General features: G+C 44.7%; 1 protein-coding gene across 3 annotated transcripts in view; it reads left to right on the top strand.

The window, feature by feature from the left end:
- Positions 1 to 9118: 9118 nt before the first annotated feature.
- The window catches only part of GRIA1 (glutamate ionotropic receptor AMPA type subunit 1), a 309714-nt gene continuing 302487 nt past the window's right edge, over positions 9119 to 16345 (top strand). For 2 of the 3 annotated variants that reach the window (XR_013764814.1, XM_079145959.1), the window contains exons 1-2: positions 9119 to 9680; positions 12622 to 12759. Coding sequence is in view for 2 of the 3 variants with exons in the window: in XM_079145959.1 (XP_079002085.1) it covers positions 9599 to 9680; positions 12622 to 12759 (220 nt within the window). In the remaining variant the exon portion in view is untranslated. The remainder of the gene's footprint in view (positions 9681 to 12621; positions 12760 to 16345) is intronic. The other variant, XM_079145958.1, reaches the window with a different exon arrangement.

Genomic DNA, 16345 nt, shown 5'->3' with positions numbered 1-16345 from the left:
GGATCCAGGGTGGTTGGTGTGTATAAGGGAGAATATAAAATCTCTGGGGCTTCCCTTCAGATTCAACTTCCAGCTCTACTCCTGTTCTAATTTATCTCTTCTGTGTTTGAAAGAGTTCTTGATATCAAGGAGTATTCCTAATCCATGGTTACCATGTGATGGTGATAAGCAAGGCCATAACCCATCCATTCTGGGAGTACCCCTGACCACAGACCCTGTCCTGACTGGGCAGTCTAACTGATGGTACTTGAGAGGGTCAAGGCCATCAGATGTCTTGGTCTGGCCCCAGCGAGTTGGAACTAGAGAAGTTCATGTTCACATGTAGCTTCCAAAGCAAAGCCAGGTACTTGTGCGTTGTACTGAGTGAGGATAGTCATTGCTGAGTGTCAAATACCATTGGCCAACTGAAGTACTTCCTTGACTATTCTATCCCCTTGGAGTGTGAGCTGGTGCCCTGTTGTTCTCACGAGCTGTTATACCTTCCAGTATCAGAAAAGTGATTTCAGAGACCACCCTTCCCCTCTTCCACACCGAAAGAAGTCTATGCATTAAATGGTTTGCTAATGGTTTGCAATCTCATTGTTGATTTGCATTCAGGTAGTGCATGTTATCATATTTGGGTAGAAAACATTATAAACAAATAATGCTTAGTTCTTCAGCAGAAAATATAAATCAATAGAGGTCAATTTCCCATATGAGCTCACCGCAGCCAGGTTGGCATTACTAGAGTTTAAAAACTATTCTTTTCCTCTAAAAATAATAGAAGAAAACACTGGGCACTGTGACATACTCCTGCAGTCCCAACTACTGGGGGTGCTGAGGCAAGAGGATGACTTGAGCCCAGGAATTCAAGGCCAACCAATGCAACAGAGTGAGACCCCATATTGAATAATAATAATAATAATAGATATTATATTGTAGAATCAGATTTTATTTCCTTTTAAAAATTTATTATAAAATGCAATTTACATGGATTAAATTGGAGAATATCATGCTAAGTGAAATAAGCCAATCCCCAAAAACCAAAGGCTGAATGTTTTCTCAGATAAGTGATTGATGATACATATGAGAGTCGGGGATTGGGGGGTAAGAGAAGAATGGAGGAACTCTGGATTAAGTAGAGGGAGATGAGGGGGGAAGAGGCAGGAGTAGGAAAGATGGTGGAATGAGACAGACATCATTACCCTATGTACATGTATGTTTACAAGAATGGTGTGAATCTACATCCTGTACAACCATAGAAACAAAAAATTGTACCCCATTTGTGTACAATGAATCAAAATGCAGTCTGTGAAAATAAAAATAAATAAATAAAAAATTTAAAAAGTAAAATGTCATTTATAATCCATTACATTCTTGACCTTACTGGCCATGCTCCTGAGAGTATTTTCTCAAAAGTTAGACACCAATCTTACATTTTTTCAGCAAGTAAAAGAGGATGACTACTTCCAAACTACTTTTATAGACTCTATACCCCATAACCAGAAAGGCTATAAATAATGTGGAAAAATGAAGCATCACTCATGACCTGATTGGAAGGGTGGAGGGGGGGTGGAATAGTGAGATTGCTGATTTCCCCGAAGAGGAGCATGGATGGGAAGCAGAAACAGCAGTGTTAGGCAGGGGGAAATGATCTCACTAAGATCTGGTTCTACCACTTACAATCTGGGTGGCCTAAGGTAGTGCTTTAGTCTCCTGAATTAGTCTCATCAATTATTAAATAAGGGAGAGTTGGTAGTTTCCACAGGGTTTTCTGGGGGAGTGGAATAACATGGAAAGTTCCAGGAGAGTTCCCTGGCACCTGGAGCCAAGGGCAAATGACTTAAGGACACTGGGGAAGTTCACTCTTGCCTGTGTTAATTGTCACATAACATTTTCTCCACCAGTCTAACTCTCAAGTAAAGTTCTCCCAAACCATCTGGACTTCCCTTTCTATTATGCTGTAACATCATCTCAGGAGACCTTAATGAAAAATTAACCACCTGAGCTATGGATCACATAGCAGATCACATTCCCCAGGAACTCCACCTGCCTCTTCTGAAAAATGGACCTAACTTAGGCCCCTTCTCTTATTGAAAGATAGATCTAACTTAGGCCTCTTCTCTGGTATTTCTATAGGCTACAGACGTAACTTTATCCCCTTTAAAGGAGCTTTGCATCAGATATCACTGTGATAGGACCCCAAAGCCCTGCTGATGTAGTTGAGTAGGTTCCAAGTCCTCATCTGCTGTTATGTGGCTGAGTGGCCCAGGCAAATGATTTAACTTTTCTGAAATCTGTTGCATTTGTGTATTGAAGATGTTCCACTCCGTGATCATAGAATTTCCTTCCAACTCTCATGTTCTACCTGTTTCTCTTCTGTATAAAAGATGTCCCACTGCCAGCGTCCTTCATCTTCTATGTGATTTTGTCTCCCTTCCAGTAATAAAGGAGAGGTTAGAGGTTAGGGAAGCAGCAAAATTTAATACCGGGAGTACGACAGTCAATTAGAATCATTTATGTTTCAAGTCTCCTGAAAACTGATTAAATCTCCCTTTGGCCATGAGAGTGGGTGGGGACTACAATCAGCACCATAATTACAGTTTGGCCTGTATCAAAGAAGGCTCCCAGATGTGGGAAAAGAAGCATTGATTTGTCATCTCTTTTAAGGCGTTCATTTTTGAAGCAGCATGCTTTCTGAAGGGCTTCTCAGAGTCCTTCCCAAACGCCCTAAGACCAAGTCACAACAAGATGACGTTTTGAATATGAGGACTCCTTGTGCTAAATCATATCCCCAGGCAAGACCCTCTACCTTTCTGGAAGTATTGTTCACATTGCCAAGGGCCTGCCCAGTGCAAATCAGCTAATGAAATGAGCATGGTCCCTGGAGTAATGTGGGGCAGAGATTAGGAGAACCAGCCTTGGGAAACAGGCAGATGGAGGTTGAACTCCTGTCTCTAAATAGCTGCATCAACTTGGGCAAGTGACATAACCTCTTCAACCCTTCCTTCCCCACCTGAAAATGGAATAATATTTCATAGGACTCCTGTGAATATCACAAGAAATAAGGCAAGTAGGTAGCCTGGCATGTGTAAGTGCTCAAAAAACATGAAAGTATAGGCAGGCAGGAGCCAGGCCTATTCTATAATGAGCTTACTATGTGTTACAGTGTTCTAAGCACTGGAGTGAGCAAGATATACTCTAGTACTGGATCCAATGATAAACTACATAACATAGTTAAGCAGAATGTACTGTAGCATAAACACTGTAAGGAAAAATAAAACAGGTAAGGGGGACCAATGGCAGGAAGCAGGATGCTTTTTTAGGAGACTTTTGATTAGAAGCCTACAATGATAGAAGAAGCAATGTGGATTTCTGCAGGAGAAAAGGCCCAGGCAGAAAGAAATAGCCAAGGTCCTGAGGCAAGGTGGTGTTTTGCATCCAAAGAACAAGAAGAAGGACAAATGGACTGGACCAGATTAAGCAAGGAAGGAGGGGGATGGGAGATAGGCTAAAGGGGCAGACAGCAGCCAGATTTCAGATTTTATTCCAAGTATTATGTGAAGATCTGGAATATTTTAAAACTGGGAAGACACAACATTGAACTTCTGTTTCTTAAAAGTTGCACTTTGGCTGCTATACAGAGAAAAACATTGTGATAGTGGTAGGGAAGATACAAAGCTGTGGAATAGGAGTTGATCATGTCACAGTTCAGAGGAGAGATGAGAGAACGGTAGAGTGAATGACCTGAAGGGGAGCGTTGGTGGGAATTGGTTGGATTCTTTTGTGAACACAACCCATAAAATTGGCTGACGGGTAGGTGGTGGAGTCCTTAGCTTGCATTGGAAAGATGAACGTGTCCTTTAGGGAGACTGGCAGAGTGGGGGGAGGAGCAGACTGGGAAACTGTAGAATCAGAAGGTTGTGTATATATTTTGAGAGTGGGGGAAAGTGACAACAGCTTAATGGAAGACTGGCAATCTAGCTACAGGAGATTTCAGAATAAGATTGGAACCAGGTGGAGGATCTCCAACTTCAGGGCGAATCTGAACTCCAAAGGAATGACATTTCACACCTGCACGTAAGAATGCTGGCAGAGTCCCTTCGGTGCATTTGGAGCCTTTCCAGGCCCCTCCCTTGATAATGTCCTCCCCAGTCCTGTGAAGTGGATCCCTACCTCTTAGATGAAGCTGCTGAGACAAAGGGGCTCCTCCCAAAGCACCCACCAGGTGAGGCTGGAAGAGTCTGGCTCCTGTCTCCTCGGCAGGGCCAGAGGAGCAGCAGGACCTCTCAGAGGAGCCGCTGAAAGCACTGGGCCGTGGACACCCACACTGGCAAATGTTGCCCCGTGGCCTTTACGGAAGGCATTGCTGGTTTAGGGGAACAGTCGGTGTCTCCAGTTTCTACCAGCAACAATGAAGCTGCAAAGGAACATCCCCCTCAAATAGACCTTTATTTATTTATTTTTTTCTTTCTTTCCCAGGCATTGATCCTGCCCCCGGGTGTTTTCCAGACTTGCAGTGCTCCCTAATTACCTAGTAAGGCTGAGGGATTATGAAAATGCTGTCATTTGCGTGAGAAGCGGGAGGGAAGACTGAAAGAAGGAAAAAATTAAGAAAAAAAAAAAAAGGAAAAAATGTTGTTAAACTGGCAGAACTCCAGGGTGGGTAATTACATTCTTTGGGGTGTGTTCTCACCACACACAAAGTCTGCAGAGTATTTTGGGAACTATCTGTATGAGTTGTGCTAGAACCCATGGAAAATATTATTTTTTTAAAACATCATTGAAAATGGTGCCTTCCTAAAGCCACAGAGGCACTGGCTCTGATTACATTTTGCCCAATTTATTAGCTGTCAGCAATTCATTCTCAGATCATAAATTTGATAGGTCCCCCTCCCACTTGAATTGTTTTGCACTAGAAGCATGAAATGTTCCAGCCACAAGAAACACCACATTTTAAAGATGGAGCCCAGGGAAGGAAGGAATCTGTCAGTGCCGCCATGGCAGGTAACAGGAGGTGGAGGACAGAACAGTCTCCCTGGTAGGATCTCTGTTCTCTTGCTCACCCCGGGCACCACTGTCCAGAGGAGCCACACTAGCAGAACCATCTGCAGCCAACACTTCTTCCATTCTCTTCAATTTATAGACAGGAAATAGAAAACCAGGGAAGAAATGGACTTGCCTCCCACACTAACATGGGTAGGTGGTTGGACCCTTGTCTCCTGGTTTCCACTGGCACTCTGGGCTTGCAGGGAAGATCAAGTTCAGGGACGCCTCCTTTATACCTTCCCTGTTTTCTGATCCTTGCCATAAAGGTACACTTAATATTTTCAAAACTCACAAAACCTATAGAGCTACTTTCCCATGAAAACTCAATCTGAAGATCTGCCATCCTGGGCCTGCATTTCTAATGGCAATAGTCAGTTACCATTGAGTACCTGCTATCACCTTTGACAGGGGACACACACTAGCTCTCTTTGTCCTCACTGCCCTGCACTCTCTCTGGCTTCCTTCATTCACTTTCCTGTTTGGCACAAAGAAGCATTTGAATTTGAAATCCTGCCCAACACCATTTTCCTTGATTTGCAGTGAAAACCTAAGCCAAATAAGTAAATCTAAGGTTATTTTGGCTACATGGTAATAGAACTTAAAGGTTGCCAGAGAATGAGCTGGTATCAGTCATAACTGATCTGAGGAATAGGTGCCATGCTGTCTCTGGGGTGCGATGTGAGCAGCATTTGGAAGGCTGGCCTGGCACTGCCTGGAATTCTTCCATAGGCACTCATCCATCTGGACTGTAAGGACCATCCATCTTCAGGTAGCCCATTGTCTAATATGAAAAGTCTGAAAAGAAGATAAATTGAATCATTCTTCCATATCATATCATGGAGTAGGAGACTGGAGCGGGGCAGCCTGGCCTTCCAGTTGTTCCTTCCCCTTACAAAAGTTTTTCAGTCTCAATGTTCTTCATGTTTTGAACCTGATCATTCTTTGTTATGGGGATGTCCTGTGCATTCTATAAAGTTTAGTAACATCCCTGGTCTCTGCCCACAAGATACCAGTAGTGAGGACTAAAAGGCACCCCCAAATATCTCCCCAGGAGAAGCCAATAACTTTTGAGAACCACCGTGTTAAGCTAACCACTGTGTTAATCCCCTCTGAGCTTTACCAGATCTGTCCTTCTGGGGTTATTGGGTGAATGGAATGAGATGCTAGATGTCAAATGCTATGCAAATCAGTGTGTCACCTTTCTCTAAGGTCCGGTCAGTACCAATCCCAACAGACTATGAAGAGTCCAGTCTCTCCAAGATGAAGAGTGGGAATGGAATATTGAATTAGGAACTATAAAAGAGAGAAAGCAAATGAACTAACAAAGAAGGGCCTCAGAAGAGGTTGTTAGTTTTAACCTTTAGGACTGACAAAGTGAGAAAAATCACCTTCTACATTTTTTTTTTTTTTTTTTTTTTTTTTTTTTGCGGTGCTGGGGACAAACCCAGGGCCTTGTGCCTTGCACCAACTGAGCTATCTCTCCAGCCCCACCTTCTACAATTTATCAGCATTTTGGTTTTTTTTTTTTAAATCATGCACATACTTAGTATTGTCACTGTCATAGTAAAAATACCCTATAGCTCTCTAATGCCCATCAGAAATGCAGTGACCTGGAAATCCTGGCCCTGACCTCCTTGGGGCTCCTTCTTCCCCCAGCCTTTCTTCCCAATCACCCACCATGGGCTCCAGGCTTGCAGAGAATTCGGAGTCCTCTCCTGCTCTAGCCCTCGCAGGTCTCTTCTCTTTGGTTGCATGTCTTCCCAGCCCTCCGTTTGGTTTCTGCCTGTAATTTCCTCATTCTTCACAGCCCAGCTCTTAGAAGCTGTGCTGAATCCCCACAGACAGACATTCGGGGGTGGGGGCTTCCTTCTCTGCTGCCCATTGCGGTGTTTCCAACTCTATCAAAGCACTTACGTGGTCTGCTCTGGATGAGACTCGGCAGAGCTCATCTGTCTTCTGCTACACATCCACCTGGCGTGCACAGAGCCTTTCCACACCCCCAGCACCTGACGCTAATGGAAACAGACAGGGTTCCACATCAGCATTTGAACGGAAGAAAAATAGGATAAACAGCTGGACCTAAGTGTAATTGGACCTAGATGTCCAGGCTTGAAAGGTGTAAATTCCCTGTTTATCTCATAATTGAATAATTATGTCTTGGCCAGGGGGGACTATTGACCATCCCTGAGCTGGAGAGTGACATAGAACTGTATTTTAGATCTGTCTTAGTTTATGGTTTATAATGATCACAGAAAATGCTTCTTTTTGACTCCTTTAATCTCCCCCACCAAACAATTCTTACCCATCACAGGTGGGCGGTGAGGTTTTGCTAATTGATCCTTGCATGGGGCTTTGAGATCTTCCTCTAAAAGGTGACAGAAAAGTGTGAAGCCTTTAGTGACAGCCTAATTATTATTATTATTAGACACAAAGCTCAGAGAACTTAAAAGATCCCCAGGTGCCATTTAAAATAGTAAGAGACAAAAAATGCAAACGGAGGACTTATGAGATGGGATCCCTGGATCGTGGACTCTCAGTATTGGTGTGGACCTTAGAAGGGATCGTTCCACATTCTGTGCTCCTAGTTTCCCACACAGACCCTCACACAACCCTAGAATGTCCCTGCCCGGTGCTTACCGTGGTTAGAGCCTGGTGGCAGAGTTCCCCTGGTTAAATCTCCATCTGTTCCTGGCTTGCAGTGACAACTTGGCTTAGGCTTCAGTTTCTTTATCAGTAAAATGGGAATGAGATGTCCTCCCACAGGGATTGCTGCACATGCCATGTTTAGCATGGTCCCTGGTACTTGGCAAATGACAAATAAACATTAGCTTTAAACATCACTGAATTAATTATTATAAGCAATTAATTAATATAAGCAAGGGATATAGAAATCATAAAGCATCTGACCACCAAGTTGCTCTTACTTTGGGGGCTATGTGGAACATGGCCTGATATTTCTTGCAAATCCTAGTCCTTGTAGCTGTCCTGTGAGTATGTGGGGGGGGAGTGAGGAGTCTGCATAAAATGGTCTATTCAAGTGGCAAAGAACCAGCAGGTCAAAAGTCTGTTATTTTTTCCAACTAAGGAAAAGGTGAACTTTCTTATTCCTGCATTATTTTGTGGGGAGGGGTCCTAGCCAGGGCAGTGGGTCAGCAGGTAATGGTCAGAACATTTCAAATTTGCGGTTGGGTTATGTGTCTTCATAGGTCTGTGTCTGTGTCTGTGTTTGAGTCCTGGGAGCCTTGACTTTTTCATCTGTAAAATAGTGCTCATGGCCACTTCACAGGGTCAGTGTGAGGACAGAAAGATTCTACTGCAAAGTGCTCTGTAGCTGTGAGTGACTGCTGCTTCACAACTCGCAAGATTTTCCTGAACAGTTGTTCTCTCCACAGGTTATATCCGGGGAAGCCTTGGTCCAGGAGGGTCTGAGGAGGTCCAGCTTACACTAGTGGGACCAACATTCAGAGATAACTGAAGGAGCCAGAATGCTCTCACTAGAATCCCTGCAAAATGACTCATGGGCTTGCTCTGTGTAAGTATCTCAGTCTTTATTGTACGCCCACACAATTCGGGTGCTATAGACTCCTGTGCAGTGCAGGAAAAGGGGAAGGGGCCCCGTTTGAATGTCTAGGATTCAAAAAGGGCCCACCAATTCCACTCGTAAAGGCAGACCCCCAATTTGCCAAATAATCCCAGTCAAAACACCTACTAGTCATTGTTGAGCTTCCCATTGTTTATCTTGCTCTCATTCTTCCTTGTAAAGCGGGTAAGATTTTTTTCTTCTTCCTTTACATTTCTTAAGAGGGATTTCTAGGGTCTTCCCCTCAGGAATTAGTTGTAGAAATAATTGGGCCAGTGGAGTTCAGGAGATATATCCAGCTCAGCCCTTGCACTCCTAGAAAAAGTGACCTAGATCAAGCAGCTGGTGAATCCAGGACTATCGGGACCCCTGCCACCTACTGACTTGCAGCCGAACCCACATTCCCAGTAGCTTGGGCCTGGCTGGGGGCCTGGGGAAGGCAGAGAGCTGAGGGAGTGGGGGAGGGAGAAGGGGACCTTAGGGTTGCCCCTGTCAGGAGCGAACACCAAGCATCTCCCTCACCCACCCACCTGTCCTCCGCACACACAGCCAAGGAGGATGAGGTGAGGCGGGTGCAGGGGTGGCAGGTAGGGAAGGACGGCCCTGGAACTCAGCTGGCTCCGCGGGTATCGCACAGAGCCTGCCGCCTGTGCGGGTGTGAGGGGGAGAGTGGCAGCGCAGGGGAGGGAGAGCGAGCAGGCTGCGAGGAGAGGAGCGGAGGAGAGGGGAGCGAGCGCTCCAGCTAGCATGAGGACGCTTCTCTCTCCTGCTCAGTTAATCTGGCTGTCAGTTGGTGTTAACGCTGCAGTTTAAGTGCTCGGATTCCAAGGGAAACAGACAAACCTCACAGAAGGAAGCGAGCGAGCGAGGAAAGAAGGAACCGCGGGAGCAAAAGAACAGGCAGAGCGGCGAGAGGAATAAAGGGAAGGGGGGGAAACACCAAATCTATGATTGGACCTGGGCTTCTTTTTCGCCAATGCAAAAAGGAATATGCAGCACATCTTTGCCTTCTTCTGCACCGGTTTCCTAGGCGCGGTAGTAGGTGCCAATTTCCCCAACAACATCCAGATCGGTGAGTGAGAGGGGCAGCCGGGGAGGGACTTTCTGGATCTGGCCAGGGATTTTGGGGTGGGGGACTCTTTCACCCCCTTCCTCATTAGGAGCTGTTGTGCTTGGCTGTCCACAGCGTGGGGATCCAGGAAGATGGGCTGCCCGCGAGGGGAGGGGAGGGGGCTCCATCTGATCCCAGGAGGGACGGAGGGAAGTGTTCACACACACACACACACACACACACACACCACTCACACTCCAAGCACCAGCGGGTGAAATGGAGGAACTGCTGCTTCGGAGGGAAAAAAAAAAAAAATCAGGCTGTGCCTCGGAAGGAACGGGGTTGTGGGTGCTTAAGGAGTTAACTCCGTGGCTTAGTAGATGGAGCCTGGTTTCATTTATTTATATAAATACGCGTGGTGGGTGTATTTACGCGTGTGGTTGTGTGTTAAGTGTGCACATATATATTTAATTGCAGGAGGCAGTGATTTCTCAGCAGGGGGAGGGGAATGAGACCCTCTTGGAGGAATCGAGGGTGCAGGCTCATCACAGGTGCTGGTAATGCCAGAAGCCCGGAGAGGAGGCAGGGGCCCTGGCTCCTGCTATGGAGGCTCTGGTGCCTTCCCTGTGCTGACTGCCATGCTGGGCTGGTGCTCCCCACCCCCAGTCTGGAAGTTGCCGCCTGTCTTTCGTTTATTCCTTCTGTGGCCCCCTCCTCAAAGAGGCTCTGCCCGCAGACGTCGCCCACCTTTTCCACACGCTCCTGTCCCCTCCTGGCAGCTGCCCTCCGCACTGGGCTCCATCCTCCCAACTTGGAGGCAGGTTTCAACACGCTGCCTGCCTGTTGTTCCCCATTTCTCTCTCTTGCTGGTTGTGCTTCTAAAAGGCCCCCATCCTCCCTGTGTTTATGAGGGAGCTGACAGACATTGCTACTTCTCAGAATCACAGGGGAAAGGAAGACAAACAGGGGCACTAACACCAGTCACCCAGCATGTCCACAGGTCTCCTGGTTCTGGTGTGGCCAGCATTTCAGTGCTGTCTGTGTCCAGGAACCAAGCAAGCCGCTGGGCTGGGAGGCATCTGGGTTGGCTTGGTTTCTGTTTCTTCTCCCCTTAAGTGAGATAGTTCCACTAGGGAAAGTTCCCCTTGCCGACAGTGTGTGTCTTTGTGTGAGTGTGTGTTGTGGGGGGATGTGGTGCAGCTGGTATTCCGTCGGGCACACGTGCGCTGCGGTGCTGTCTCTTTTGGCTTCTCCAGCTCTCTGGTTCCCAGGGTGATTGGGTGGCCGTGGAGTGACTTGCTTTGTTTCCTGACACCTGTTAAGCTCCATCCTGAAGCGTGTGTGTGCGTGTGCTCTGCTCTGCCTTCCACGCAAAACTCCCTGCCTTCTGGAGACACTTCCCTCGCAGCCCAGCCTGCAGCCTTCTCCCTCCACTCCTCCCACCCGCTCTTTCATTCATTGCTGGAGAGGAGGAAGGGGACAGAGAAGTGTCGGGTGTGGTCATCTGGAAGGGAAGGGTGGAGCCTCAGGATCCAGAATGATTTTTTGGTTGTTTTTGCTCTTGAAAATGGGGGCACAGGTACACGTGGAATCCACTTGCTCCTCTGCGTAGCCCTGTTTGTGTTTGCACTTATATATTGCCCGTGCTCTGCTGATTGTAACTGCTGGTCTAGAGACTCGTGGTCTGGCTTTCTCAGGGTGTGTGTGTTCATCACCATGAGTGTAAAAGCCTGGAGCTGATCTGTGTGTATGTGCACGCTGTTTGCTTGTGGATCTCTGCAGGTTTTTCATCATTTTGCCCCAACTTGCTTGAGGGGCTTATAAAATCATTGTTGCTGTTTTCAGACAAAAGGTAGAAACATTAAATTTTATAACAAATACCAGAAGCACAGCCATCAGGTCATACTTGACTCTACTTTTATGATCTCCAACAAAAACCTTGCAATCCATTTCTTTTTTAATTTTTAAAACACATATGGACTATGTAAGAAGTTAGAGGTGCATGACATTAGGACTGTGATTCCTATCGGATCTGAGATAAATTTCTCTATAAATATTCATTAGAGTCCAGTCTCCAGAAAGGCTAATTTTAATTCACAAGAAATGTAATTTAATTCATTTACATGTCCACAGTAAATACAAAGGTAAGTCCTGTGCTCTTGTTTCTTGGAACAAGAGCTGTGACAGGCCCTTTAACTGTGCTTTTTACTGGAATAGAATGTTCATACCTCTAGATATTCTTAAGACCCCCATCCTTGAAGCAGAAGGGTGGACCATGCAAACACCTAGTGTTGATCCTTTATGTAACCAGTCATTCTTAGGTAGGTGGGAACATGAGTGATGGAAGGAGCAAAACACTACTTGCAGAAAATCAAGAGTTTTCAGAGAAAATAGATAGTAAATCTCCGGAGGCAATAGAATAGTTAACTGTATGCAGGTCTTCCAGGCCAAAGATCCAAAGTGTCAAAGCAGATAGTTATAGTGCTGGAGAAGCCCTCGGGGTCCGGGCCCTGGTTTGAAGTCACTTTGCAGCACTTACTAACACCTGCCTCCAGTAAGGTCTGTGATCAGAGTTGTGGCCTATGCCTGACAAGTTAGACCCAGGAAGCGTGTGTGTGTGTGTGTGTGTGTGGACACAGGCCTTATCAGCGGTTTGCACAGGGGAAGAAGAGAAGTGACACAGGTCTCCTGTGTTCGTTCCCTGACCTTAGTGGAGCTGAAGGGTGAACAATCAAATCTTTGAGCAGAGTGATAGATGTTGGGGACCCTGTCACATAATGGCTCATCTGTACAAGTTTAAGCCCTAGCATCCAGTCAGGTCTGTTTGGACTCTCATTCCTACTTCTACAAACTATAGCTAATAAGCTTAGCAGGGGAGAAGAGTGTTCATCTGGGGTGGGCTGTTGAGGAACTAAAATCTGTCTCTAGCCTCGATACAATGTTGCATTTTCTTTTCTCCTAGGGGGATTATTTCCAAACCAGCAGTCACAGGAACATGCCGCTTTTAGATTTGCTTTGTCGCAACTCACAGAGCCCCCAAAACTGCTCCCCCAGATTGATATTGTGAACATCAGCGACAGCTTTGAGATGACCTATAGATGTAAGTAATTGCTTCTATTTCTGAGATTTCTTTCTGCGCCAGACCAATGAAAGGAGGGCCTGTGGGTAGGTGGTGGTGGTGCCAAAATGACTTGAGTTGTCATTTGTCTTCATAAGAGAAAGCCCTCCAAGAAGAACTTCCAGAGCCTTGATTCCAGCAGTTGGTATTTCAGATCTGCTCTGCTTCATGGAATGGGTTTGCTTTTTCACTGTCGGCTCACTTTAAATGCCAGCCCAATGAGTACTTGGGTTGACTGCATAGCCCTTACCTCGCTGAGGTTTTCGGGTTCAGTTAAGAGAGTTTCACACGTAGGAAACTTCTGAGAGTTGTAGAATTAAAGGTCCTGACTTCAGAATACTTAAGACATTTCCTGTCTGCAAGTCTAAAGGAGAAACGTGTCTCTCTATCTCCATAAGGAAAGGTAGATGGTTTCCTACTTTCAGAAGTGACCGATAATTATTAAAATTTGTTTCTTTATCTCCATAATGACTTAAAGGGATTGATTGCTTAAAATATAGTTTGTAGACACACACACAAAAAATCTGAAAAATTTACACAGTTCATATGACAAGCTTTGAACATTAAAGAGAACAGAGGTAGCCTCAGGAAGGGGCATATTGGTGACATCTGAACTGAATGAGTTATAAAATGTGGGCAACAAGCATCACTGAGTTTTTCTGCCAACTAGGACTGCAGAGGAAACCTGGGTGGTTGGTTACATGATTGTCACTTTATGTCAGATGAAAGTACAAAAATTAATCAGTACAGATGCTTTCCCTCTAGGGATTAAGATCAAATAGGAATTTATGGCAGGAAAGTGTGAAGAGAATGGGCAGGAACAATTTGGATTCCAAAACGGGATCCAATTGGCACCACAGACTTTGTGAGTCACTGCTGGCTTGGAGACTTCTGCTGAGCTGTAGACGGTGGAAGGCCTGAACCATCTTTCATGTCCTTCCCCATTCCCACGTGGTGGACTCTCAGTGAGTTGAAAAGGCTTTGAAGCCTCAAAATGAGAATTCAGAATTCTCCCTATCCCTAAGAGTATTCCTGTGACAATGTTGATATGAATTCCAAGAATGATAATTATACTGGATTCCACTTATTGAGGACTTACTATGCATCAAGAACAACGATAAGTTCTTTATGGATATTTATAGTAGCATTCATTATCATTTATTAGCATTGGCTACAGCCCATGTAAAGACCTAATTGCTTTTCATGAATTAGCTCATTTAAATCTTCACAGGAGAATTCTATATTATCTTTCTTTTAGAGATGAGGAGACTGAGGCAGGAACAAGTTATATAACTTACCAAGGTCACAGGGGAATAATATGGTAGTCTCATGACCCACAAGGTCTGTATCCCTGAGCACTGTGATATACTGATGCTATGGTAACTTAATCATCTGTCGTACAATTACCCAAAAGGAATTTTCAGAATCTTGTAAGTCAGTGGACTGATAAAGCACCCAAGGAGAAACAGGCAGAGTATTTAAAACTATAGCTGTGGTTTTGCATAGGAGCAGCCCATTGAATTAACAAAATAGCAACTCTGCATTTTAGTAACAATAAAACTAAAAATCTCTTCTATTGTGCTACCCAGTGCCTTAAAAGCAAAGTTGAAGTTTAATTGGTAGAAAAATACAGAGTAGGTATTTACCTCTCAAATAACTGCTCCTTCCTTTTCTTATGACTTGGAGTAGGGTCTCTGAAGAAAGGATTTAGGTTGGGCATCAAAATATCTATAAACCACCATGTGTTATGCCTAATCTTCGGCATGCATACGCAAGTGTTTAAATATTTCCTGGGGAGAAGCTCTACAGTTTTTGTCATATTCCATAGTTTTTGTCATAGTCTCAAAGGGGTTCATTACTCAGGAAGGAGTGCTCTCTTAGAGAATCACCAACAAATGGCTGCTATGAACATTCATTGATGCTTAGAACTGTCTAGAGCAGAGCTTGGTGGAAAGAGAGGTTAACTGCTTTCCTAGTGTCAAGATGTTGACTGGCAGGACAAGATAATAAAAGACAAAAATAGGAGAAAATGTCCTAAGGCAAAAGGTGGTGTTTTTATACTGTTATCTTCACAACCTAACACTTGATCTCTAATAGAGTTGTTGGCTATATACCAGGTGGCAGAAACATGGTACAGGCAATGTTGTACATTATGGCCAGCAGATCTGGAGTAGATAGCTCTGGCACTTGAACTTGATGCTTGCCATATGTTCATGCACAGGTTTCCATGCCTTCCTGCCTTATTCATTGGCTGTTCTTTAAGTGCTTCTTCTAAGCTGTGAACCACAGTGGACATTGGAAATGAAAAGATAAGAAAATGCTTTACTTAAGAAAGTAGCTTATACTCCATTGGGGGACAGTGGTATGAAGATTGTCTGAGAAGGAATAATGACATTTTGTGCATAGAACTTTACTTTCTTCTTTATCATTCCAAAATCGGAGGAAATACTGGACAATTTGGGTGGAAATGGTGGCGTTGTAATTCCTGGCCTGCCCAAAAGAGTCTTTATTAATTTTCATGTAAGACTAGGTAAAACCCTTGGGGCATGTTCTCCATGGTCCATTGGTCTGGGAAAACTATACATCTGTCTCAATTTGAATGAAAAAAAAATACATCAAAGGGAATAGAGTGGTTTGGGGCAGAATAAGTTAATTAGTCATGCATGGAAAAACCAAGAAAACTATTTTATTCAGATTTAATTGTGTGCACTTTTTTGAAATATGGATTACTAGTTACCTTAAATTAACTGTTCCAGCTGTTCTTACCTCCAAATGATCAAACGCTGTATTTCATAATTTTTGCTGTCATCTGATGTTTTTTTCTATGCATTTTGCTATTCATTATCCCTCCACCAGAGGGTAGAGAAGGGAAGGGAGAAGAGGTGTAATAGGAACTATTCCTATTAGATGTGTTAACAGCAAGGCATTAAAAGAGAAGGGGGTGAATATAGGGTAGCAGATCAGGGGATTTGCAAGTGGAGCACTACCAACAGTGCTGGCCAAGGTGAGAGCTGGGAATCCCCTTTGCACTCCATCTTTCTTGCTCTCCTTGTCTGCCATCATGAAGGGTACAGTAGCAACCAGCACCCAAATGCTTGGGCTCTCCTCAGCACACATCCACACCTGCCAGGGCAGGTGTGGGGGAGGCTGTCCCTAGAGCAGTATCTGCTGGCCAAGCTGCTCAGCCTAAGAAATGCCTTTGTGGCAAGTGTAAACAAGGAATGAATGAAATAATGGTGAGTTCTGATTATAGGTCTGAGATGCTCTCTTGCAACTCAATTCTTACCTTTCCATTCACTCCTCCATTCATTCATTCATTCAGCAAATATATGCTAAACATCCAGTCACTGTGCCTAGGAATGTAAGGGCCATCAAAACCCACCTAGCCTCTTTCCTGTTTAGTCCTTGAACCTCAGCATACATAAAATTCACTCAGGGAGCTTGTTTAAAGTAAGACTTAGAGGTAGACTCTCTACTTCCCAAATCAGAAAATTAAAGTGCAGGTCCTGAAGGATTTCATAGCAGTTAGCGTGGACACCACACTTGAAAGAACTCTTCCATCTAAAAA

Source organism: Sciurus vulgaris (assembly GCF_902686455.1).
Source record: "Sciurus vulgaris genome assembly, chromosome: 6".
Classification (NCBI taxonomy): Eukaryota; Metazoa; Chordata; class Mammalia; order Rodentia; family Sciuridae; genus Sciurus; species Sciurus vulgaris.
This window is presented reverse-complemented; position numbering and strand designations above follow the sequence as displayed.